The sequence below is a fragment of the Ochlerotatus camptorhynchus genome, unplaced genomic scaffold, assembly GCF_037179485.1.
Source record: "Ochlerotatus camptorhynchus isolate MF236.1 unplaced genomic scaffold, CSIRO-AGI_Acam_v1.1 ptg000130l, whole genome shotgun sequence".
In the NCBI taxonomy this organism is placed as follows: Eukaryota; Metazoa; Arthropoda; class Insecta; order Diptera; family Culicidae; genus Ochlerotatus; species Ochlerotatus camptorhynchus.
The window spans coordinates 1,056,082-1,083,081 of record NW_027040620.1 but is presented as its reverse complement, the minus strand read 5'-3'; the positions used below and the strand labels follow the sequence as shown (position 1 = coordinate 1,083,081).

The 27,000-nt window shown below is 40.1% G+C and overlaps 1 protein-coding gene across 15 annotated transcripts in view; it reads right to left on the bottom strand.

Moving 5' to 3' along the window:
* Nucleotides 1-27,000, bottom strand: part of gro (groucho) — a 442,779-nt gene that overhangs the window by 250,030 nt on the left and 165,749 nt on the right. For 14 of the 15 annotated variants that reach the window (XM_065220640.1, XM_065220641.1, XM_065220643.1 and 11 more), the window contains exon 2: nt 8,023-8,114. In XM_065220640.1, the coding sequence (XP_065076712.1) occupies nt 8,023-8,114 (92 nt within the window). Of the gene's footprint in view, nt 1-8,022; nt 8,115-8,719; nt 8,960-27,000 lie in introns of those variants that run through there. The other variant, XM_065220642.1, reaches the window with a different exon arrangement.

Sequence of the window (27,000 nt, the reverse complement as noted above, 5' to 3'; positions counted from 1 at the left end):
ACCTCTAATTGTACTCAACCTGACATTGTATGAAGCGCCACAAGCTTCCCAAAAGGATCATACAACCGGTCAAAAGACAGGCCATCCAACAGGAGGATGCCCCTATGAGTTGGGAGAAGAGCCTGCCATCTATTCACGAAATGTTGAAGACAGCGAGTTGGCAGACTGACCTTTATGATAAAGCAACTTACCTACCAAACTTCTTTTTTTATATATAGGCGAAATGGATATAAGATTGGGCCCATCGCTAAAAATCTGCTATTTATCAATTTTATCTAGATGAACGCGTCATTGAGACGGTACTAATGGATATTTTTGGTCGCTATTGAAAATTTAGTCGATTTTTCAATTTATGTATGGGCCCAAATTAGGGACATTTAGGCCGACATTACATTCATTTCCCCTATATACAGCCATTCCATGGCAAAACGATATGGGGTTTCTCAGATTTTCTTCAATCCTGATTATGCTCTCTCCTCAAAATATGACCGCAATAACTAATTCTAGCTACTTTAGCACTTCTGTTGATTGTTTTACCGTCAAGAAATTTCTTAGCGTTGCATTTAAGTTTTACTTTTGTCTTACAATTGCTATATTTATTTCGTAAAATAAGTTTTCCGTAATTAACTATATAAATCCTGCTCTTTTGGGTAAGCAAACTTTCGGTTTGTAGAGGGTCCAATTTTCACGATGAAATTTAAAAAAATATTATTATAGGGTAGAGAACTACTTCGGCCTAATCGCCTATTTTGGGCCTATCGAGCAGACAACTTCAAATAAATCCATGATTTCAGAGTTAACAAGTCAATTATGCGTTTGGTACGATGCGTTTGGTACGAACGAAGTCAATGAGAACGCGTGATTTGAAGGTTTGCACCCATTATTCCCACAAACAAAAGAAGCGCTCCGACCGAATCAATTTTTATCTTCATCCCATAGGCCGAAGTGAATTCATTGGCGTTTCAATGGCGTTGCAATGCGTTAGGCCGAGTTTAGAATCCGTAGGCCGAGTTTGGCATCAAGAAGCAGTGACTTTTGACAATATCTCAACGATTGGTTTCTCTTTATCAAATCTTACGGTACCGTACGGAAAGGTAATAAATTTGGAAGCCATCAGTGATAATAAAATTCCGTTTGGTGCTAAACTGCGCTAGTTTAAGAAATACTAAGTGCGGGCTGTGCTTTATAGGCCGGAAATGGGGTAGTTAACCCTATGTAAATTTTTTCAGAAATCCTAGAAAAAAATGAGTTTCTTGGATTTTAGATTTGTTTTCCCAATATTTTTATTAAAATGACATCGTGCCGGGAAAAATGTATTTCTGGGGAGGCAAAGTTCCCCTTAATGCTGTCGAATACTTTGCAAGTTTCTTGTGCTCATGAACGAGTTTTTAGCTAGAGAAAATAGAATACCACCACAGTTCAATGTTCGAAATTAGAACAAAATTTGATAATTTAAATTAAAGTATATTGTAAAAATTTGGATTTAGTAGTTTAACGTGAACTTCGGATGTTTGTATAGTCGAAAGATAGTTAATAGTATTAGAATAAAGATGTGCACATATAAGGTTTGAAATTTGAAAGCCTCAGTTTCAGACTAGAAAAGCATAGTCAATTCCAATTCAAACCATTTCGGCGTCATATTCAAGATAAATTCGTCTGAAAGATTCAGTTTATCTATTATTTTGATACGGACGGCCGGTTCCGAAAAATGGCCAGAATATGCTCAGGATGCTGGTATCAAAAACTGTCACAAAATTCATCCAATCATCATGTCACATAAGAATATTAGACTAGGATCACTGATGGTCAAATAAAATGTTCAAAGACCACACTAGAACATGTTCCAGGTGTCCGCAGGCAGTGACAAAATTCCTAAAAAGGGCAAAAACCCATCATGCGACTACTCTTCAAAACATATGAGGAGCCAAGGGGTAATCAACTCTGCACACTGTACCGAAACACTATGGCACACTGCTCGGCACACTACGACACACTTCGACAAGTGGGACACAAACAATATAATATTAAAACGGCATCACTGTCGAGTGTTCACGTTTTGCCAATCGTTGCTAAGGTTGACTACTTTGTTTACTCCACTGGGCTTCACAATGGGTTCGATCGTGCCTTGCTACTTTTCGAAAAATTTTAAGGAAGAATCTGTAAGTATTTTCTGCATCAAATCTCATCCGATTCGTAGCGAAACTCCCAGCGGCTCGTAGTTTCGTCCCGAACAGCTTCTACTAGGTCCTCACACCAACAGAGTTCTTCCACATTTAGAGCAGGTCTTGTCAAGGCGGCCCAAATGCGTTACCCTCAGCGATGGTTGGTCAAATGACTGCCATATGTGGTAGTCCGATACGACGGTACGGAATGCGAACGGCGAACTTCATGTGGACGAAAATCCGTTGAACGACGAAAAAATTGTGGCGGCTGTACAAGATTGTTATGCAGTGTAACCAATGAAGAAAAGAAAAAAGTCATCGCAGAGGTTTGGGGGGAGGTGTCGTACAGGCTCAAATCCCGATCTTGTCAAGGGTCTTCCGGGATGCAAATTTTCATGTTTTTGCGTTTTTCCTCAGACAGTCTTACCAGTCATTGGTTTCAATTGGGTATGAACTTCGAAAGTCCTGTGGATTGACTTTATAAAGATGTCCATAGTGGTCCCTCTACTGTTGGGATACGTTGATACATATTAACCTCAAATATCCTTTGTACGGTTGCCTTAGCGCAATATTATAGGATTTATAGGAACACATCAATGCAATTACAGTCCATTCCGTGAGTCCGACATCAAGCACATATACCCATCATCAACGATCCGGTCATTTTGCAGATACATTTCTGGCATCATCCTTCTGTTGAACTAGATTGCCTCAAGAGGCCTCCATTAGATGGGTTGCCTACCGATCAGTTCTTGCAAGGCCAGCGGGGTCTTGCTCAATCTTTAAAATTTGATTCGCGGTAGAGAGGCTTTCAGTGGGGTCACCGCATGACGACACTAAGCAACTTGCTGTTCGGAAAGAGTCCTTGGGCGTGTAGATGAACAACAACAACCACAGGGTTCTGCCTGCAGTAGAACTGCAGATGCGAAGCTTATCTGGATCACAAACCATTTCCGAAGTATGACTGATCTGGAGTAGGGGGATATTTAGATCGTGAACTTGGTAGGCTTGAACGTTTGTTAATGGGTGGTGGTAGGATTCATCAGAATCAGCAACACGATAGGCTTGGGTGATGTCTTCGAGGTCACGTACTTCTGAGTCGATCAGATGAACTGATAGATGCAGGATGTTGTTTCTATGCTAGGATTGAACTTTCGCCCGTTTGAGTTCTGGTTAACAGGCAGCTTGAGGAAATTTCGTCCACCATCAATTAGGTTACACCTTCGTTTCTGCATAAGTTTCCTTTGGCCGGGTCGAATTTGCTTGGTTGGATAGATTCCAGTTCCTCTTCCACTGCCCGCTCCGCTCACGTTCAAATGTGAATGATGTTTAATGTTTACCATAAACCATCATAGAAATTGCAAATGTAAACACAATCATAACAGTCTTTATAACTACAGGGTGGCCAAACTCATGGGATATTGACACCTTGATTGTTACACTTCGGCCTACTTTGGTACGTTCGGCACAGCGCCTGGCCCAGCTTTTGGCACAGCTTTCGGCACAGCAACTAAATCTCGTGGCACAGATTAGGGTGTGCAGAGTTGATCACCCCTTGGAGTAAGCTCAAGTAAAACTCGACTATCCTGAAACATAGGGGGATTAATATCCCAAGTGTCGACCTAAGCGTCCCAGCGTGGCCATCGAACCGTCCTCCGGAAGATCTGAAAAAATCGGAAAAGTTTTCAATGTGTGGAACTGATCCTAGAGCTCCACGGTTTTTTCGAAAACACTTGGAACTGTCATATATAAATTAATTTGCGGTCGGGACATAAACATGTAACTAGAAGGTCATGGAACCGTCCTCCGCAAGATCTAGAACATCTTTTAAAATGGTCAATCAATGAAACTGATCCTAGAGTTCTACGGTTTTTTCGAAAGCATGTGGAACTGCGATATAAGAAAGAATTTGGGGTCATGACATAAACATGGACCCAAATGGCCATGGGGCCATCCTCTGGTAAGTCCAAAACATCCGTAAAAGAGGTCAATCAATGAAACTGATCCTAGAGCTCCGCAGTTTTTTTTTTCCAAAAACATTAGGAACTGTGATATAAGAATGAATCTGTGGTCGTGACATAAACATGTACATAGATAGCCATGGGACCGTCGTCCGGAAGATCAACAACATCCGTAAAATGGTCACTTCATAAAATTGAGAGGTGGAAGCATTACTATGACGAGCACCTCAACGGTAATGCAGCAGAAAACGAAGGTGGCACGGCAACAGACCTTGGAGTACGCACAGAAGACGACAGGCTACTGGCCCCTGATCTTCAAGAAGTTGAGGAGGAGATCGGTCGGCTGAAGAACAATAAAGCAACTGGTGTAGATCAACTACCAAGTGAGCTTTTAAAATACGGTGGTGAAGTACTGGCTAGAGCGCTGCACTGGGTAATTGCCTAGATTTGGGAGGAGATATTACCGGAGGAGTGGATGGAAGGTGTTGTATGCCCAATCTATGGATTGCTGCAACTACCACGCGACCACAATGCTGAGCGCCGCCTACAAGGTACTTTCTCAAATTATATGCCGCCGCCTGTCACCATTTGCAAGAGAGTTCGTGGGGCAATACCTGCCGGGATTCATGGGTTCATATTCGCGAATCGATCCTAGAGCTCTGCAGTTCTTTTTTAAACACTGTGATATAAGAAACCACTTGATCACTTTCACGGATTTTTCGTATCTTCCTATGGTCATCCAGGTCCATGTTTTTGTAACGACCACAAATATTACAGTTCCTTATGTTTAAAAAAAAACTGCTGAGCTATAGGATTAGTTTCATTGATTGACCTCTATTACGGATGTTCTGGACTTACCAGAGGATGGCTCAATGGCCATTTGGGTCCATGTTTATGTCATGACCCCAAATTCTTTCTTATATCGCAGTTCCACATGCTTTCGAAAAAACCGTAGAACTCTAGGATCAGTTTCGAGGATTGACCATTTTAAAAGATGTTCTAGATCTTGCGGAGGACAGTCCCATGACCTTCTAGGTACATGTTTATGTCACGCCGGAAATTAATTTATCTATGACAGTTCCAAGTGTTTTCGAAAAAACCGTGGAGCTCTAGGATCAGTTCCACACATTGACCACTTTTCCGATTTTTTCGGATCTTCCGGAGGACGGTTCGATGGCCATCTGAGTCCTTGATTATGTCACGATCCCAAATTCATTCTAATATCACAGATCCTAACGTTTTCAAGAAAACCACGGAGCTCTAGGATCAGTTTCGTGAATTTTCCACTTTCACAGATGTTTCGGATCTTCCGGAGGACGGTCTCATGGCCATTCAGGGACATGTTTATGTCACGAACCACAATTTTTTTTGTATCACGGTTCCTAATGTTTTCAAAAAACCGCAGAGCTCTAGGATAAGGTTCAAGGATTGACCACTTTTACGGATGTTCCGGATTTTTCGAGGACCGTTTCGTTGTCTCCAGGATCCATATATAGGAACCATGACTGTATTCTGGCTAATTGTGAACATTTGTGCCCATTAATCTAAATTACAGATCTTGCGCCACTTGCAAAACCCTATAAACACACTTTTCAAAAAAACGTGTAACAACTCTTTTCGCTTTTTAAAAAAGGAGACGGCTCTATTTTCAATATTTTTGCAATCAAAATCATCTACAAACTCTAGGAATTCTAAAGGTACCACAATTTTTAAAATTCATTAAGAAATGGCTAAGTTATGCCATTGCAAACTTGCCGTTACACGTTTTTCGGAGACTTCGTAGTCGGCGTAAAGTTTTTTACCCACCGTATTCGGAGTGTTAATGCCTTGAGACAGAATCCATCAAAGGAGAATTTGGTGAAACCTGTCCACATTATTTTACTCTGATTATTTCAGAATTCATTATATATTATATATACCTATGTTGGGGATTGGGAGGGACCAAATGGAAGCGTTCTGTATGGGGAGAGTGAAATTGCCATCTTCCTGTTGTTAACATTTTGTGGATAAAGGGCGGGCTCTTCTCCACACTTATTGGAGCTTCTGTTTAACGGCTTGTTTATTGACCAATTGTATGATCATTAGGGCGGCCCAAAATTCAACTTTGTTAGGAAAGCTGGGGGCACACACTCCAAATGATAGCAAGGGGTGGTACCGTAATCCACCGAATACCGGACAGGCCGTTAATCCGGACATTTCATTTTTAATTAATAGTTACGTCGACTTTGCAACATAAAGAACATAAAGTCATAATAAATTTTACGTGCTATTTTGGGCATGGTAGGCTTTGATATTTAACTTTTAAAAGTGTCTTGATTTATTCTTTCCGGACACTTAGATTTCAGTGCATTACGGTACAACCAAACTTGTGTATGACGGTAACTCTGGGGAATGTTGTTCAGAGTTCATTTTACAATATTTTAAATCTTTAAAATTTACTGGAACCTAAAGCAATCATATTTTTCAAAGATTTCTAAGGGTCCAAACTATAAGAGAAATATTGTCACGGCATATCTACGTGAAATCCACACGTAGACTAGTGTCACGTAGTGCGAGAATTATGAATGAACTAACCCACACATTTAAAGACATTGATCACCTGAACAACTTTCCCGAAAACGGAAACATTCTACATAGTAAAAATCTCAATATATATTTTATACAGGAAATTGACTTGCACATTAGCGCCACACAGTGCGAAAACTATGTACTACTTTTCTCTATCCACCTTGACGTACTGTGAAATTTTGCCGAAGACAGTAACCTTTTATATGGCCAGGATCACTTTATATTTCATGTGGCCGTCTTACCCCTAGGGGTGGCCAATAGACTGATGCAAAATTTGAATGTTTCGCTGCACGGTGCTCAAACGGTTCCAAATTGGGACCTGATTAGCCTCCCACAATGTGAACTCATTCATTAATAAACTGACTTGGCACAAACCTTATGAAGTTTATATGGAAATTACTATTGTAAAACATTTTTGTTTTGTTTATATCTATCTCAAATTTTACAATTTCACTCTGCTTTTAAAATTGATAGCTATGCTTGTAGGAAATTTCCTAAGCTATAACTTTGCTAAACGTTAGGGCGCAAATATCATGGCTGCTATGTCACACTGCAGAATACAGTGTTGCCCACAAAACAGCTGCTTGATCATGCTAGAAGATAATCAATTCTCTTAAACAATTAATAACTATTTAATTTGATGTTTGGCTGAAAAACGACATTGTGCAAAGTTGTAGCTGAGAAAATTTTCCATAAGAATAGTTATAGAACTTTTTAACAGTGCAATATGGAAAAAGGCTGGATGACAATGAGCAGAAAGTTTGGTTTTCCCATAGTAATTGCAATATAAACATCAAATGGTTTGTGCCAGGTCAGTTTCTTACCAAATGAGTTTAAATTTTGGGAGGCTAATCAGGACCCGATTTGAAACCATTTGAGCACAGTGGAGTACATATTTCAAATTTTACATCGGTCTAGTGGCCAACGCATGATCTTTCATTATTTAGTCTGATTTTGATTCGTGATAAAATATTATCAAATAAGAAGGAAATTTTCTGAAAATCAATAATCACAAAATTTTATACAGTTTTGGTTAAAATTACTTCGAGTTTATGTGACCGTCTTACCCCGTCGTCCCCTACATGTTGATCATAAACCGCATACAACCAAAACCGCCAGTTCATGTTACAACTAAATGAGCTGAAACTTTCAAAGAGTGGTTTTATCACCTAAAGGCACAGTTCTGGGGGTGTTCCGTAGTAAATTAGATTTTTTTGCTGGTCGATGAATTATGTAAATCGAAATCACCCATCATATTTTGCCAGACAAGCACATGGACACAGTTTACACCAATGAAAAAAAAATACACATCGCAAATTGCCAATACTCACGAATGATACTGTGCCTGCAGGAAGTTGAACTCCTCCTTTATCCGCTCGAGCGTTTCCGCAATTGTAAATTGTCGCCCCTGCGGGGGAGGACCCTGTAAAAATAACCACAAAAAAAAAGAATTGATTAGATCGTAAACACACACACAAATTAGCCTGCACTAAAATTACCCCCTTATCGATTATTAATTGCACCCCACCACATAAACACAAAGGAAAACAAGCAGTTGATGATGCCTATCAAATCGGGCTCTGCTTATACCCCCACCTGGAAAGCAATCATGTTTAAGTGTAAATGTAATTATCCGATTAGGCTGATACCCCCACCGGAAAACCGCCATCCAGCCACTTCGGTTTTCAATCGGATAATCATAATTCATCGAACTCTAATTAGCATAATCTTTATTGCTATCCGCATACACCATTTGGGAGGAGCCGGGCTGGAACGGGATTCCAGAGGGGGCATCGCCGATTTCCAACGTATCAAATACCGATCGTGACACAACTGTGTCACGTTTGGTTACACACAATAATGGTTTTCTCGTTCACTCACAATTTCAATCGCACCCCCCCCCCCCTTTCTCTCTCTCTCTCTCTCTTTCTCTCTTATGCTTATACTCGCTCTCATCACACTATTGCATGTTTTAAAATATTTACAAGCACAAATTAAATATAATTATCGCATGAATAGCGCGCGCACCTTCAAATTGGCAGTCATATTAACAACTTGTTTGCTGAGTACTGGAATGATGGAAAATCCGAGGCACGGCCTCTCTGCTGTTTGGGTGGTGCTATGCTAGTGTGTGTTTGTGAGTGTGTATGTGACCCAGCGGGGCCGCGAGGGTAAAAATTAATCACTTTCCACGAATCCACGAAAACGGCTGTTTCCACCAGTTGACACTTTGAATCACTGAAACACTGCCACCGCAACGTCGAACGACTTTATATCATCATTTACAGTAGCCCATCAACGCACAACCACCATCCATCCAGCCGTCCGTCCGTCCGTCCGTCCTCACACAATAATTAAACTGATTAATTCATTCGTTGGAAAATGTGCTTTATTTTATTATCGTAATATTGATGTTTTATTCATACACTCGATTCGTGCTGAACGCCGGAAGTGGGAGGTCACACGCGTGCACAGACATAAAGCTACTAGGCAAACACACCGGCTGACGACACACGGACTGCCGGTAACTGTTTTTAATGTGATTATGTTTAATAAATGATTGAATTATTATGTATCCTCTGGACTTCCACTGAGGAGGACGACGATCACTGCGGGATGATGCACGGCACAGGAGAAATACTCTCACTCTCGGTGATTGTTGACCACCTCCGCCACCGCCCACATACAACAACACTCTCGCAGACGCTCTCGGACCGATCGACCGACTGACCGCACAAACCCCCTTGTTGTCAGTGACACTTTTATTTTTTTCTTCAACGACTCACTCTCGCTTTTGTTGACGTACACTCCCCGAATATTCACTGACCCTCTCGCCTCCTCCTTGGCACTGGGCCAATTCAATTACAGACCGATATTAATCCAATTTGAAGGACGATTTTCCACCGAATTACACAGGAGCCGCACCGCTTTGGCCTTAATCCCGGTTCGTCAGGTTGTCGGCGCGATGACTGACGACGTGACGTTCCTCACCACCTTAAGGGACCTCTTTCCCCGTCTCTTCTCTGTACACCGTCGATATTCCTCCTTACGCACTACGTTATCCTTTTTTCCTTGCTTTTCCTTTGTCACTCACATGTTTCTTCCTTCATTTTTCTTTTCTTTTGCCCTTTCAGGATCACCACAAACGAACGCACACCTTAAATTTTACGCAATGACGACAACTAAGACGTTCGATTAAAGAATGATAATCACCGAAGCCTGTAATCCCACTTTAGTAGAGCTTGTTTATAACCATCGGGGGGTCGAATGGAATTCACCAACAGCACATGGTACCGACTGGGAGCGTAACGGGTCGAGGATCCTTCCTGCACCGGAGCTTGCACACAAATGAAGTGTGCCGAGTGTCTACGTGCGGATGTGCGGTCGTCGCATAGACGAAAGGATAACGCTGCTTTCGGTTGTTGACTCTCACTCTCAGTCGCTCTGCTGTTTTTCGGTGGCGCGGAGTCCTCGGAGGAATCACCCAGGAGTACTCTCGCGATGTACGAAGCGAACAGCTGCTACTGCAGCAGAGTGTATGTTGTGGTGGAAGTGTTGCTGGATTTTGGACTTGATTAAAATCATCATTTTTGAAGTGCATAAATGGCTAAATATTGCCCACATTTAAGATCAACTCGGAGGCAAGCCATTTGGAGAGGAGCCGAACAACGTCTTCTAGAAGCTTTCGTCAGATTTCTCCTTTAGCGATCGATGACCAAAATAGGGGCATGACCCCTCATGATTCACATTTTTGCTAAACTTTGGCCAATGGATCTAGTAAAATTTTCAAAATTACATTTTCCTGAAGTTCATTGATCTATCCAGAGGTTCCTAAATTTTGCTATAATTTTTAAAACTTAAGTTTATTCAGTTCAGCTAAAATCGAACCGGAAGTTTTCGTTCCTCATGGTAGTTTTCGTGGCATGGTATGAAATTTCCTTCAAAACCCTACAATATTCCTAAATTTTTGGAAACATTCCTGAGATTTTTGTTATTTTTTGGGAGAATTTGCTCTAAAATCTGCTATTCATCAATTTTATCTAGATGAACGCGTCATTGGGACGGTACTAATGGATGTTTTTGGTCGCTATTAAAAATGTATTCGATTGCTGAATTTATATATAGGCCCAAATTAGGGGCATTTAGGCCGACATTACATCCAATTCCCCTATAATTTCTCGGGAATTTTTCAACATTCCAACAATTAATTAAAGAAGCTGCTTTGAAGATCTCTAATCACTATGATCATTCCAAAACATAATTTGAAAGTGCCTAAAAATGTAAAAACTTCTTTAAAGTTCTTAGGACTTCTCTGAAGATCTGAGAACTTTGCTGAAGTTTTTGGAAGTCCCCTGAGTTCCTAGTTACGTTAATTGAACTGCACTGAGATTATCTGATGTTCTTGACGCTAGTCGGAAGTTCATGCAGTTCTCATAAAGTTCTAAACCTGAAGATAATCCCTGAACAAAATATATAAAAAGTTTTCTAAATTACTCAGGAGTTTAAGTTTCTCGAAATTTTCATGGAGCTATCGTGAATTTATAGTCTAGAAATGAACCTTTACAGATCTTTAAACTACCCCAAAAGTCTAGACTTTCCTGAAATTAAGATCTGTGAGCCCTGTCTGAAGATCTCAAGAACTAGCTTGTCTGATGTTCAAGTTCTTTTCACTTTTCTGAAGTTTTCTTGACTTCCTACAACTTCCTGCAGTTTCCATGAAGCTGATGGAAACACCTTAAAGTTCTCACAGCTTTCCTGAAGTGCCCAAAATTTAATAGAAATGCTCATATTTTACCTTACTATCCCGCAGTCTGTCCATGACATTTTCCCGAAATCCGTAGTATTTCCTTTCATTCCTCGGATCTTCTTTAAGGTTCTTTAAAAATATGTGGACCACTCTGAGAAGTTCTCTAATCTATTCCAAAGTGATTGATTTGGTTGTTCGCCTGGTTGTATGGAGATTTCGTTTTTATGACTTTCTCAGTCTAGGGTAATCCAAACAGTTAGTTGTGCATTGCCCGACGTTTCGGCCGTTGAAAAAGGCCACAATAAACGGCCGAAACGTCGGGCAAAGCACAACTAACTGTTTGGATTTCCCTAGACTGAGAAAGCCATAAAAACGAAATCTCTATTCCAAAGTTCTCGTTTTATTATTTTCCTTGATTTGTTTTGCGTCGGTCTTGTTTTCCGTGCTGAGCACCAATGCTACCGAAGCCAGGGAGGCAGTTCCCACACCTGGACCCTACCAATCGACTCATCTACTCATGAACCGTGGACCAACGGCTTTGCTTCCCTTTCGAAGGAAGGCGTGATCATAGATGTTATATGCCTCAGAACATCCCGGCACCAACTCCAAATCGAGCATTGAACCCAGGCCTGCTCGGATGAGAGGTAATCACGCTTACCACTACACCACCAGCGCTGCTATAAGTTCACGTTATTCTTCTGATGATGTTTCTGGAACTGCTCTTCCTGAAAATCTCATAACATCCCGACGTTTTTTGCAGTGTGAAGTTTCAGAAATTATTATTGAGTTCTCTGAAAAACTTCCTTAGATCTTAAAAACTTACCCGTAGTACATTTTACAGTCCTCAGAGCTGTCAGAAGTTATCAGAAATTCTCGGATAATTTTTTAAATGAATAATTAAATTCTCAAAACTATGACTCCCGAAATTTTTCTGATGTTGTTAAGGAAATACTTAAAGACACAAAAAAAAACTCAACGGCGCCGGTGGTGTAGTGGTAAGCGTGATTACCTCTCACCCCAGTAGGCCTGGGTTCAATCCCAGTCGGCGCCGTTATAAAATCTCTTTTGTTAATGATGTATTCTCACAGTGCGTAAATTCTGAAAATTTATTAGCACTTTTAATGTTTTTATGCAGCATCACGCATGTTGAGAATTTGGAATTTATTCCAAATAGAACACCTTATGGAAAAAAAATCGACCAATTAATAGAATTGTGAATGTCTATAATAAATACTGTGAGATTATTGATGTAACTATGCCTAAAGCTACATTAAGAAACACATGAAGTTTACGATATTATAAAGTTTGATCTCACGTAAAATGTATTTCTTAATGGTTGAATGAAAGGAAATTTTCGAAGCCACTTTTCAAAACTAATATGCATCCGCAATGGGTCAATCTAAAACTAAATGATTTACCAACTATGCCGATTGATTTCGAGTAGGTTATTTGTGACTTTGCTGTGCTTGAGTGTGTGTAATATATTTAAAGGAATTTCAAAAGTAGTTTTTTCGTTCAAAAACCAAAATTCTGTTCCGACATTCTTGCACTCAAAAAATTCCACACGTCATCGTCATGTGTCTCAAGCTTAATTTTGCGCTTATTGTGAAACACATCCATTTCATGTGTGAATCTTATGCTATGAACCATGCCTGAACACTATGGATTTGAATTGTGACACACTTGGATTTTATATGCCGCATATGGTAATATCAATAGCTTTGCACATCATAGTTCAATATTCTACATTATTCTACTTTATCGACTTCTACTTTGCCGACTCTAAAACTGAATCGACAAGTATATAAACAAAACTTCCAGAGGCCAGAGCTTTCACATATCTTTTTAATGGGTCTGATTTGGGTAGGGAAGAGCGCTACTTCGTCGTAATCGCCCATTTCCGTTCTATCGAGCAGAAATCATCAATAATATCAATGATTTCACCATGCACAAAACAATAATACGTTTGTTCCGATGCGTTAGTTCATTAGCTACGACATAAATCCTATTAGAGCGCATTGTATGTATATTTACGCTCATTGTTCTCAAAACAAAAGAAGCGCGCCTAGCGCATCCCCTTTTTCTCCGTTTATCCGTAGGACGAAGGAAATCTAATGGCGTTTCAATGCGTTTGGACGGAATTGAAACGCGTAGGACGAATTTAGAAGCAAGAAGCAGTGTTAGATTTTTAATAATATCTCAACATTGTTTGACTCTTTATCAAATCCAACGGTACGTATGGAAAGGTGGATAAATTTAGAAGTTATCTTTGATGAAAACATTCCATGTTTTGTTCAAACGCTTTCCAAAAAGCGTGGTAAAGTGCGGGATGTCCTTAGTAGGACGGAAATTAGATCAAAAACCCTACTACTTAATTTTCTGCGAGTAAAACACACGCTGTTGCGAGACAGGACTTTCATTTCGCTCCACCTGCATTTAGTCTCTTTCTCTCTCTTTTGCCTATCCGAGAATGTGTTTTTTTCTATAGCTGTAGCACTGTAGAATAGCAAGCATGCAAGGTAGCGTTTATGCACCTTTAGCATACTTTATTTTTCAAGCGTAAACAGACGAGTGGTTAAGACACGGGCCGCGTAATCTCAGCGTCCTAGGTTCGATTCTAGTCTGCTCCGTTGTATTATTATTTTTCATAAGGCAAATTAATAAAATTCATACCGAATTTTTCAGGCTGAAAAGCATAAAACAATCTTATGAATATCGATAAAGGGTGATACGGTCAAAATTTGGTCAAGGGAAAACGCGTGTAAATCGGTGAAATCGTTTATTTAAAAAATCAAATTAAATTTCTTTTTCAAGTTCAATTAGTATAAAATTCAGGAAAAAAATTCAGTTAGGCTTCCGCTTTTCCAAATCCGAATTGCCGGGCCTTACGCTTGACCCCTGCCATCAGATTTTGTACAGCCACCTTGTCCACCTTCTTCGCCGCAGAAAGCCAGTTTGCCTTGAACTGCTGCTCGCCCTTAGCAGTTTTTTGGTCTTCTTTAGGTTCCGCTTGACAATAGCCCAGTATTTCTCAATTGGGCGGAGCTCTGGCGTGTTGGGAGGGTTCTTGTCCTTGGGAACCACCTGCACGTTGTTGGCGGCGTACCACTCCATGGCCTTTTTACCGTAATGGCAAGATGCCAAATCCGGCCAAAACAGTACGGAACAACCGTGTTTCTTCAGGAAAGGCAGCAGACGTTTATTCAAACACTCTTTCACGTAAATTTCTTGGTTGACAGTCCCGGAAGCTATGAAAATGCTGCTTTTCAAGCCACAGGTACAGATGGCTTGCCAAACCAGATATTTCTTTGCGAACTTTGACAGTTTCATGTGCTTGAAAACATCTGCTACCTTTCCCCTTCCTTTTGCCGTATAAAACTCCTGTCCCGGAAGCTGCTTGTAGTCGGCTTTGACGTAGGTTTCGTCGTCCATTACCACGCAGTCAAACTTCGTCAGCATCGTCGTGTACAGCCTCCGGGATCGCGCTTTGGCCGTCGTATTTTGTTTATCATCGTGATTTGGAGTCACTACCTTCTTGTAAGTCGATAGTCCGGCTCGTTTTTTGGCTCGATGCACGGTTGTAGACGATACACCCAGCTTATTTGCGGCATCTCGGAGAGAGAGGTTAGGGTTTCGCTTGAAACTACCGGCAACTCTCTTTGTCGTCTCAGCGGCTTCCGGTTTTCGATTTCCCCCCGATCCAGACTTCCTGGCTGTCGACAAACGTTCCCCAAACACTTTAATTACATTTGTAACGGTTGATTTGGCAACTTTTAACGATTTTGCCAACTTTGCGTGCGAGTAGCTCGGATTTTCGCGATGCGCGAGCAAAATTTTGATACGCTGCTCTTCTTGCTTGGACGGCATTTTGACAACTCAAGAGTGAATTCCAAAATCAAAATAGGAGCAACATTCTACACACACACACCTTCAAAATGAGGGGTGTTCAGGTTTTTTAAATGCAAAATTGAAAGAAATACGTCAAGTTGATATTGACCAAATTTTGACCGTATCACCCTTTAGTTCACTTCGTTAAGTGTACCATGGCGGACTAATCAACATTGATGGACCTACACACCAAAAAAAATTCTGAATTTTACTGGCGATGTAAACATCCATGCATGCAAACATTCATACATGTAAATTTCCTTTTCACGTAAACTAGCAGCTTGCCAGAAATGTTGCAAACAAAAGTGGACAGTTGCATACAATATATGGAATATTCCATGATATGTCTCATAAATTTAAACGATCTATAATCTAATATGACGCTCCATTTATGTGCATCATAGTAACGGAAATTTACACTACTTTTTTTTAGCTGTGTAGGATTTGTAATCACTTAAAGTTAGTTTAGGCCCTTAAATTCACAAATCTATTGGATATAAAATATTCTATTGGACAAAAATGGTGCAATTTTACAAAGGAAGGTTTTGGTTCTTTAGAGCCATTCCCAAATATATATAGGAAATTACGATAAACTCGCTCTTGCGTAAATTGAGTGATTTTAGGGAGTATGACGGAGCTAAGTACGACGAAGTAGTGCGGAGCGCTATTCCCCTAAAGAATATTTTAATGCCAATAGATTTAGCACTGTTAGCCAGGACTGACAAATGTAATTTTCAATGAAACATCTTACGCGATATTTACAGAGATACTTCGGTCATTATCATCGGATGAGAAAACGATGATAGAGATTTATTTAAAAATTAACATCGCAATTACAAGCTCATTTTTTAATGTTATTGTTACTTGTACCACGACAATCTTAAAAATATATTCACTCTACTGATTACATAGGGGCTGTTCATTAACTACGTAGACAGTTTTTAGGAATTCTTGACCCCCTTCCCCCTGCCTAGACAATTGTTCATACACAATTTTTAAAATTTGTATGGTCCTTGGAAGTTTGCGTACGGTTTGTTGAGCCGGTACGTACTACTGTTCGGTTTCCACAAATTCCGCTTGGCTTTCAGCGCTGCAACCAAGGCTGAACCTCCATATCTCAGTATCAACGTAAATACACTAGCCAGGAGCCGTCCCGACACTTTCGGAATGATTCTGGCTACCGCGTTGATGGCCTTCGCTGCCTTCTCGTAGGCGTATTCTACGTGGCTGTTGAAGCCAAACGGTCGTCGACCATCACTCCCAGGCATTTATAGTTTATTGCGTGCTCCCCGACGGTAATTTCTGACCGCTGCAGCGCTTTAAAGTTACTGATCAATACCACCTCGCTTTTGTTGTGGGCTATCTGCAGCTTCACTCCATGCATTAGGTTTCCAATCATGTCGCCAACATTTCCATCTATTCCAGCGTCTTGTCTGTTACCGTAAGACAACATCGTCCGTAAAGCCAACGATCTCAACTCGTTTGGGTAGCTTCAGCGTTAGACCGCCGTTTTAAATCACGTTCCAGAGCGTTGGACCAAGGATGGTGCCTTGTGGAATTCCCACCGTGATCCTAATCGATCTCTGTCCCATATTTGGCTCGTAGATCAGAACCCGGTTCTGGAAGTAACCGTGCAGCGTCGGCCTCCCAGCTGGAGCTGTTGATCGCTATCACAGCGCAATATCGATCTCCTCTCAACTTCTGTTTCGACGCCTTCTCGGCACTCCGACAATCCTTGCTCACTCTCCGTGCATTTCGTCAGCCTGTTGGGGATGATCCTCCCCAAGAGTTTTCCTGCTACGAGTTACTCGTTTGTGACTTCGTCGTTATCTCCCTGTACGTCTCCGTACGATGTAGGTGGCCAGGTCGTTGGATTGTGCTTCGAGAAAAGTCCTTCCACGATGACACTATGTGCGTCATTGGCAGCAGCGTCTCGACTCAGCTCCAGTGGACTTGCTCTGCTTTATCTCTCGTTCATGTGCTCGGAACATTCCTCTACGTTCCTCTCTGTCTGCTTCTGTTCTTGCTCTTTGAACACGTCTTCTGGCTCTGACACAACTAGCACGGAGGGTGCTAATTGCCTCGTTGCAGCAGCAAGCTGGAGGCCATCTGTTATTTAGCTCCAGTTTTTTCGGCATGCTCGTATCACATGCTCTCCCTAACGCTTCTGTCAACTCGTCTTCCACTTCAGGTCGCAAGTTCTCGTCCTCTGTACTGCCACAGGATTCCGTTGGCCGATGCCATATTGGATTGCCTGATGGTCACTATGGGTATATTCTTCACACACTCTCCAATTAATGTGTTACACCCATTGGCGTAGTTAATGGGGGTGCCAAGGGAGCCAGGCCCTCTCCAGAATCATCTAGCTCCCCCCCCCCCAGAATTTTTGGTGTATTTTTCTTTGACTCACCGGTATTTTGTCAAACTTGTTTGTGGAACTTAGCAGATAATCAGAGAGAAACATAGAAGTACAGCAAACTTTGCAAATTTCTTAGCATTTTGAGGACATGCGTAAAACTTCATATAAGTGTGAGGAATTTGGAAAAAGTTCAAAAAGTACAATAAACTTCTAAAAACTTTAGGGATCCTCGCTTTAGCTAAGGGCACTTCGTTACAGTTTTTCAGAGATCTTACTTCAAAAAAGCTTTTTAAACTTCTTGAAGGTTTTGAGAACCTCGTTAAATGTCAAGGATCTTTCCAGATGTTTACGAATATTTGTAGATGATAGCTGTCTTTCCAGAAATACAAAGATTTTCAGAGAACTTCGTAGAATTGAGAGAGATTGAAAAAATATGGAATTTTGAATAAATTCAGGGAATTTCGCAGAAGTTGAGGAAATTTTGAAAAACTTAAGGAAGTTTTGTAGATGTTCAGGAAACGTTGCATAAGTTACAGGATATTTTTTCCGACATCAGACAACAGGAAATATTCAAAAGATCTCCATATAGACGAAGATATTAATTAAGCACAATGGATATTTTTCCAAAACTTTTCCAACACCATTTAAAAAAAATCATTGCTTTTGAAAAATAAATTAAATTATTATTTAGTTACAAACAGGGTCACAATCATTCAAGTTTCTAGTTCATTCCTTCCGATTAGAATTTAGGCATTTAGGCCAACATCTCATAAATTTACCCTATAATTCCGAATGTTAGGTAGCCCGATGCATCGAATAAACCAGATGAAATTAAATTATATCTTGATTTTTCATAATTTTGTCAGATGTCAAGATCTTTCGAAATTGCTTGATATTAATTTTAACTTACTTTCTTATCTCGAACAATTTTCCTATCTAAAAATGCTGTTAATCTCAGAATCTAGGTAAGTTTACCAAGGTCTTGAATTACAAATTTTCAAGTTCAGGAGATTCAAAGCTTGTCTAAGCCTATGATATCAAAACCTTTTTTTAATCCCTAAAATTTATACAAAATTCCGCCAAATTTTTTTTTTCAGTCATACTTATTTAGTGGAGTTTTTATTTAAATTTTCATTTGGTCAAACAAATTTTTTTTTTTCATTTATTTTTAATATTCATGTACTAGAATTTTTATAAAATCTTGGAAATTTTTCTTAGAATTATGACAATTGATCTTATTTCGTTGATTTTAATTTTCATTTGTATTCGAAAAATTTATAAAGCTCAAAGCTATTTTTATTTCACTGTTCAGAATGTTAAGAATTTAGCATGGACATATATCGTGAACATTTTTCCAAAATGTATGAAATTTATTCTGTGTGAACATGCCATGAAGCCAGAAAATTATAAAATTCAAATTCCTAGAATGTAATGTTGGTTCCTATGTCGGAGATTTAACTGATATTCAAAATAAAAAAATACAAATGCTATGGAATTCCAATCTTACTTAGAGAATTTTATTAAGTTTGAGATGCTTAAATTTATGAGAACCGGACTCTATGTGATTTCACTACAAAACACATGAACAAACGATCATTGATTGTTCAAATTAAGTAAGCTTTTAAGGCTCCCCCAATCAAGGTCCCAATCGTTGCAACGGTGTTGTTATGAAATAAATATAATCAAATTTATTATTTCACAATTTAACTAATAGTAAGCCTCAACGCACAGGCTCCACCTAGGTTCCCTCCAGATAAATTTTCTAGCTACACCATACACCAGCGACGGACTGCAGTCCACATAAAGTAACGCCGATAATGGATTCCCAGCCAACCCTTAGCGAAAAGTGCTGGTGGTGCCTTTATTGAACAGCCTAATTTTTAGCTTCGCCAGAGCTTCCAGCAGAATGTGCCCTCTTGCGTTAATACATCTGTTTCCCGACTCCACTGCATAAGCATTGAAGTCTCCTCCGATGACTACTTCGTCTGATCAGCTCTTCGGTAAGTCCAACCAGCGTCTCGTGGAACTGCTCCATCGTCCATCTTGGGGGTGCGTAGCAACTGCATATGAATATTCCGTTAGTTTTGGCGATAACAAAACCTTCTTCTTGAATGGGGTATCTGCCCATAACTTGTATTGCAGCCATCCCAGCTCTATCCACCACCTAGTTATCTTTATCGGGAGGGACTCGATACAGCTGTGCAGTATCGCAATAATGGAGGTTTATTTGAGTTACCTCTGTTATTGTTGCGACAAAACAATTAAGTGTCATTTCGAGCAAAATGCTTGAGAATTCATGCTTAAAAACCAAAAAGTTCAGCAAAATCTTCAGGTTGACAAAATCGGGAAAAAAGCTGACAAAATCGAGGGTAGACAAAATCAAGGGTAGACAAAATCGGGAGCTGACAAAATCGGGAAAGCACTGTAATACCAAACACCGTTTTCTTCAAATTGACTACAATTTTGAGTTAAATGAAAAAATAAAGTCTTATTGAAGAAGTTTTGATGGACCTCCCTGGGTGAGTTTTCAGGTTAAAGGATTGCAAAGATGAATAGAAATGAGATTTTGAAGTTCGTCGACAAAGTTTACAACACTAACTCCATGATTGCAGCAAAATTTACGTCATCCCAATGATAATTTGCAAGCCGAACACTGCAAAATACTCAAAACCGCGAACCAGTAATATATCAAACAATCTGCGAAGACGGGCCAGAATTTTACATTTAATAAAATTTACTGGAACATCCAGTCAAATATTTCAGATTACTGATTTTCCAGCAAAACTGGATTTTCTGGATAACTGGATAATCCAGCAGTTCGTTTTGCTGGAACTTACTTTCAAAATTTGGCGTGTACAGCAGGTACAAGAGTGAATGTGGAGCGCAAGCCGATGTGTGCAGATACCTAGATGGAAATTATAACTCATTTTATAACCGTATATGTATGTAAAGAAATTAGCCGATTTAGCATTAGAAGAGGAACCGGTTTACATCAAAAGAAGTCTCTTTTCCTTATAATTTAGCACATTTGTCTAATTTCGATCAGAAGTGAATTTTTAGTACTGCAATTGATTGAAAAATGTCCAAGATGCCATTTAAAAAAAATTAAAAGATCCAAAATGCCCGATTTTTTGCAAAAATGTGAATGATTGATGAATGACACACAATTATGCAAAGTTTCCTGCAAAGCGGAGAAGTTCGAGTCTTATTTTTTATCTTATTGGGCTTGGAATTGGTCAAAGGAAAGAGATGTTTCCGTGAAATTACGTTTATTTACAGAAGAAGCAGAAAAGCTTTTTCTATAAACTAGTGTAGGTGTCACCACCTTACATGGGAAGGCCTTGATTGAGCTTGAGCTCGACTGTCAGCCCGTAGTTGCTATTTCTTTAGTGCTATACCAGTTGTACTTGCTCAGAGAATCAACACTCAACACTCCTACAAGCAGTTAAGAAGCAGTCAGGAATCAAATGAGATATTCTAATCAGATTGTTAGCTCAAATCATAAAAAACATTTTTGGTTCTTCAGAGCACAGGTAGAGATTATGTGAAATTATGTCGAATAACTCAACAACCCACGAGCATCTCCTGCTCTTTTCTTGAAGACAGTATTGATTCCAAAACTCGGATTACTGAATGTTCAATTTGGATAACTTGATTCCAGTTCAAAATACTTTTCCCGATGGCAGCACTGCCCTACTATCCTTGCGCACACACAGCCATTTCTCTTCTCTCTACCGAAGTACAATTGAGTAGCTCTCTCCTTGCTTTCTTCCGCTCATTCAATCGCACTCACCCAAAATCAGCACACTCGCTTGCTGCTCATGAATGAAAGTTGTTGAAATGTATACCCCCCTCTTGCGTCCTGTTCTTCCACCCCACCGCTGCTGTTCAATCGCAGGCCCCGGCACAGCGAAACCCATGATCCCGTGTTCCAAATGCGTGTGTGAGTGTTATTTTATTTCTGCCTTTTTCGTCGTTCTCACTACACACCCCACGCTCAACTCAACTCAACTCATCCCAAACAACAACTCGTCGTTGTCGTTGTCAGGAAAGGACGAATTAGTGTGGTTTGAGGTTCGCGTTGACTGGAAAAGGATCTGCTGCTGCACCGCGCACCCTTCCCGTTGTTTCCTATGTAGTAGCTGCCGAGTTTGCATTGTGGACCAGGAAAGGGACGGGAAATGGCAAGGGACGTTCCTCGCCCTCTCGTTCGCTGCCGACTGCTGATTGCTGTACAAACATGGCAATGGCAACAGACGAGCATACACAAACGCACCCGGTTAGACACAAGTACACCAGGGTTGGTCGGCGGCATCATAGCTTTACGGAATTGAGGAACCCAAGTGCCACCACGGACGGCTTGGCAGCAGCAGCATTCTGGAGCTGGAAGGATGAGTATCGCTGCTTCTGCTGCTGTTCAGCGAGAACATGGATGGTGGGAGGGAGTGAGGGAGGGGGGGGGGGGTAAAGTTTTGCAAAAGCGGATGCGAATCCGAGCGCAATCATCATCGTCATTGAGCCGTGTGTGCAGGCTAGCGTGGAACTAGCAGCCTCAACAGCAGGAAGCAGCAGCGTTACCGACCGAGGAGTACCAGCTCGAAACGATACAACGACGACCGATAGACAAACAGTACCAGCGAATTGGAAGCGGAAAAAAAATCGAGCTAGCATTGGTGTTATGTCGGGTTCGGGTTCGGGATGGAAACTCAGGTGGGAAAATCGGGAAGGACGGGGAAAGCGATGATGCCTACGCGCGTGCAATACCGTACCATCGCCACTTCGAATGCTTTCACTAGAAAGCACACTTTTGAACTCTCTTTTGCACTGCCATCGCCACCACCACCACCTACACTCGCGTCGAACAGGACTAAATGATTCGGTTGGTGGTGGTTGATGCTGCTGCAACTAGAAGCGAATTGATCCTTATACAAGATGCGTACGAAAGAGAAGCGTTTTGGAAAAGGATGGAAGCAAAATTGGTGTTCGAAAACGGGGCAGGGGTGTAGTCAAGGGATGGTTAATGTTGAGTCAATGATATCCGATTGTGTTTTATTTTTGTAGCCCTTGTTTAACAGCCCACAAAAATAAGTCGCGGACAAACGAATTTTTGACTGCGGTTAGCATTTGGCTACGATAAACTTGATTTTTTTTTAAATATTAAGATATTCCTTTCTATTAAGCGAACGTTTAATGTAGTAGGTAGGTTTGATCATTCTTAGGCCATTTGTGTCTTGTTAGAGATGGGATTTGAAGTTTAAGACCATTGACGTATGTAGAGGCCTTCCTGAGCTTAGTCAGTTAAGGCGTCGCTACAAAGCAAGACCATGATGAAGGCGGCTAGGTTCGATTCCCGGGCCGGTCTAGGAATTTTTCGCGAGGAAACATTTCTCGGCTTCCCTCGATAGAGAGTACGATTGTTCTTGTCACACAAGCGCCAAATGACGAATCGGAAAAACTCGACCTTCTCCGATTTGCATGAGACTTTGCATAATTGTGTGTTATGAGAAATCATTCACATTTTTACAAAAATTCGGCCATTTTGGATCTTGTAATTTTTTTTTTTCAAAATGGCGTCTGCCATTTTTCAATAAATTGTAGCTGGAACTGGAGTAATGCAAAAGTGGTACAGGCTTAGAAAGCGCTCAATTGAATTAACACATGTGGAAGTGCTCAAAGAGTATTAAGTTGAGAGTAGGCTCAAACTCTCAGGGACGTAATAAAAAAAGAAAGTTCAGTATATTTTTTGAAAGTTCTGCAAACTTCAGGAAAATTATGTAAATTTCAGCATAAATCTGGGAATTTCCAGGAAGTCTGTAAACTTTATTTAACTTCAGAAAATTGCACTAAATTATAGAAAGTCTGCGAGCTTCACGGAAATTCTGCGAACTTCAAAAGTATTCTGTCAATTTCAGTGAAGTCGGTAAGCTTTAGGAAGGTTCTGCGAACTTCAGATCAGAAAAATTCTGCAGCAATTCAGCAATTTTTTTTTTTTAAAGTTCTGCAAACCACACGAAAAGCAAATTTCTGGAAAAATCTCTGAACTTCAGGGAATTCAGTAAACTTCAAATAAATCTATGAAGTTCAGGAACATTTTACTTAATTCAAGAAAGTATGCGAATTTCTGAAACATTCTGCGAATTTCAAAAACATTCTGCCAACTTCGGTAAAGGCAACGAACTTCATGAAACTTTTGAAAGCTTCAGTAAAGTCTGCTTCCTGCAAGTAACAGGGAAGTCTGCGAACTTCAAAAAATCTTTGATATAATACCGGGTATGTTTTGAAAAGTTCAGAAAAACTCTGCAAATTTTTGAAAAGTTCAGAAAATTTCACGAACATTCAGCAAAGTTTAAGAAAATCTGGGAACTTCAGAGAATTCAGTGAACTTCAAGTAAGTTTACGAACTTCAAGAACATTTGACTTAATTCAAGAAAGTCTGCGAATTTCTGGAAAACCTTGGAATTTCAAAAAAAATCTGACAACTTCAGTAAAGGCAGCGAATTTCATAAACATTCTAAAAACTTCAGTAAAGTCTGCTTCCACCAGGAAAATTCTACGAACTTAAGAAAATCTCTGCAAGTATCAGGGAAGTCTGTGAACTTCAAAAAAATCTTTAAAATAAGACCGGATCAACCTGTGATCTTGAAGGGAGGCCTATGCTTATCTGAAATAATGTCTGATCATCCTAGTATCATGGGTGAAAATCTAAGATTTTTTTTAACTAGTTCGTTTATTTGGAAGGCTCAATCGCGTTAGCTTTACGGAGCCTATAGTGTATTGTTCTTTGTTCAACAAAATTCGCTTAATTCTATCTCTAGTAGGAGTTGGGCCGAATACTGGCGGCTTACCCGAGGTTAAAGAGGTACATTGTCGAAGAATAGGATCAGGAGATGAGCTTGGGGGTAAGGTTTCGTTGTCTCAGCAGTGCGTTGTCGCCAGTATGAACGGTAGTCCGGTTCTAGTTTCATCTGGAGATTGACCGGCTATGGTGACCAGTGGGCGACGATAAGACTCGTCGAGCCGGGGGGACAAGACAAACAAAAACTATTAAAGAAAGACAAAAGACAATGGAAGAAAATCGGAGATAATTCGTTTAAATTGATGGACAGTTGAAGATCTTCAGAACATAACCTGATCAACCTGAAGACTTGAAAAAATATCATGAGGATTTCAAAGAAATCTCTGATCATCTGTAGATTTTTTTTTTGGCTAAATATCTGGAAGACGTTATTTGATATTCTGGACAGTTGAAGATCTTCAGACTAAAACTTGATCAACCTGAAGACTTTAAAAATACGCTGAAAAAAAACTTCGGAAAAATTCTTCCCTGAACTCTAGAAAAGCTCTATCCACAACTTGAGGCAATTTTTCCCGAGGACTGAAGATAAGTTCTTCCTAGAATTTTAGAAAAGTTATTCCCAGAACTCCCATAATATCAAGGAAGTTCTTTCCAAAATATAAGGAAAGCCCAAAGAATCGAAGAAGTTCTTCCCAGAACTTTAGGGATGTTCTTCCCAAAGCTTCAGAAAAGTCCTTCTCAGAACCACTAGAAAAGTTCTTTTCAGAACTCCAGGGAAGTTTTATCCAGAACTTAAGAAATGTTCTTCCCAAAATTTGAGGGAAATTCTATGCAGAACTTGCAAAAAATTCTTCCCAGAACTTCAAAAAATTTCTTCTCAGAAATTCAGAAATGCGCTACCCAAGGCTCCATTGAGGTTTTTCCATGAACTTTAGGGACGTTAATTTCAAAACTTTAGGGAAGTTCTTTTTCCAGAACTTAAGAATATTTCTTCCCATATCTTCAGGAAAGTTCTTCCCAAAATTTTAGGGCAGTTCTACCCAGACATAGAGAAGTTCGTTCTAGAACTACAGAAAAGTTTTTCTCAGAACTCCAGTAAAATCTTCCCAGAACTTGAAGGAAGTTTTTCTCAAAACTTCATGGAACATCTTTCTAGAACTTCAGGGAATTTCATTCCTGAACTTAAGGGATGTCCTTCCCAGTACTTCAGAGAAATTCTTCCCAGAACCTCAACAAAGTCCTTCTCTATAAGCTTAGGGAACTACTTCCACCAATTTCAGGGGAGTTCTTCCCAGAACTTCAGAAGAAATTCTTCAGAAAGCTGTAAAGAAGTACTTCCTAGAACTTTAGCAAAAAAAATCTACGACTTCAGGGATGTTCTTTCTAGAACTTTGGGGAAGTTCTTCCCAGAACCTAAGGGATGCTCATCGCACAGCTTTAGGGAAGTTTATCCCAGAACATGAGGGAATTTCTTTTCTAAACTTGAGGGAAGTTCTTCCCAAAACTTTAAAAAATGTCTTCTCAGAACTTCGGAAATGTTCTTCCCAGAGCTACAGGAAGTTCTTTCCAGAACCTTTGTAAAAAAAGACTGCAAGAAATTTTTCCAAGAACTTTAGGGCATTCTTTTCAAAACTATAGAAAAGTTCTTCCGAGAGCTTTAGAGAAGTTTTTCCAGTTTAAGAAACATGCTTCCCATATCTTCAGGAAAGTTCTTCCCAGAACTTCAGGAAAGTTCTTCCCAGAACTTCAGGGAAGTTCTATCCAGACCTATAGGGATTTTTTTCTCACAACTCCAGAATTTTTTCTCAGAACTCCAGTAAAATCTTCCCAGAACCTTTTCTCAAAAATTCAAGGAAACTTCTTTCTAGAACTTCAGGAAATTTTTTCTCTGAACTTAAGGTATGTTCTTCCCAGAACTTTAGGGAAGTTCTTCCCAGAACATCAGAAAATTCTTTCCTATAAGGTAAGAGAACAACTTCCTCCAATTCCAGGGATGTTCTTCCCAGAACTTTAAAAAAAATATTCAGAAAGCTTTAAGGAAGTACTTTCCAGAATTTAAGGAAAATTTTCCCATGACTTCAGGGATGTTCTTCCCAGAATTTAAGGGAAGCTCATCCCTAAACTTTGTGGGAAGCTCATCCCAGAACATGAGGGAATTTCTTCTAAAAACTTTAGATAAATGCTTCTTAGAACTTCAGAAAACCAAGCAGCACAAAGTAGTCGCAGGATCTTGCAGCAACTTAATTGTGACTAAAATAAGTCACATACATGTTGTCTTAACCGTTTTGCACCAAGCGTGCTACTAGGGAAACTTCTTCTCAGAACAGAAAGTTCCTCACAAAATTTCAGAAAAATTCTTCCCCAAAGGTTGTTCTTCGCAGAACTTGAGGCACGTTCATCCCAGTGCATGGGGGAAGTTCTTTGCAGAACTTCAAAGAATGTCTTCTCAGAACTTCGGAAATGTTCTTCCCAGAGCTACAGGAAGTTTTTTTCCAGAACATTTGTAAAAAAAGCAGGGA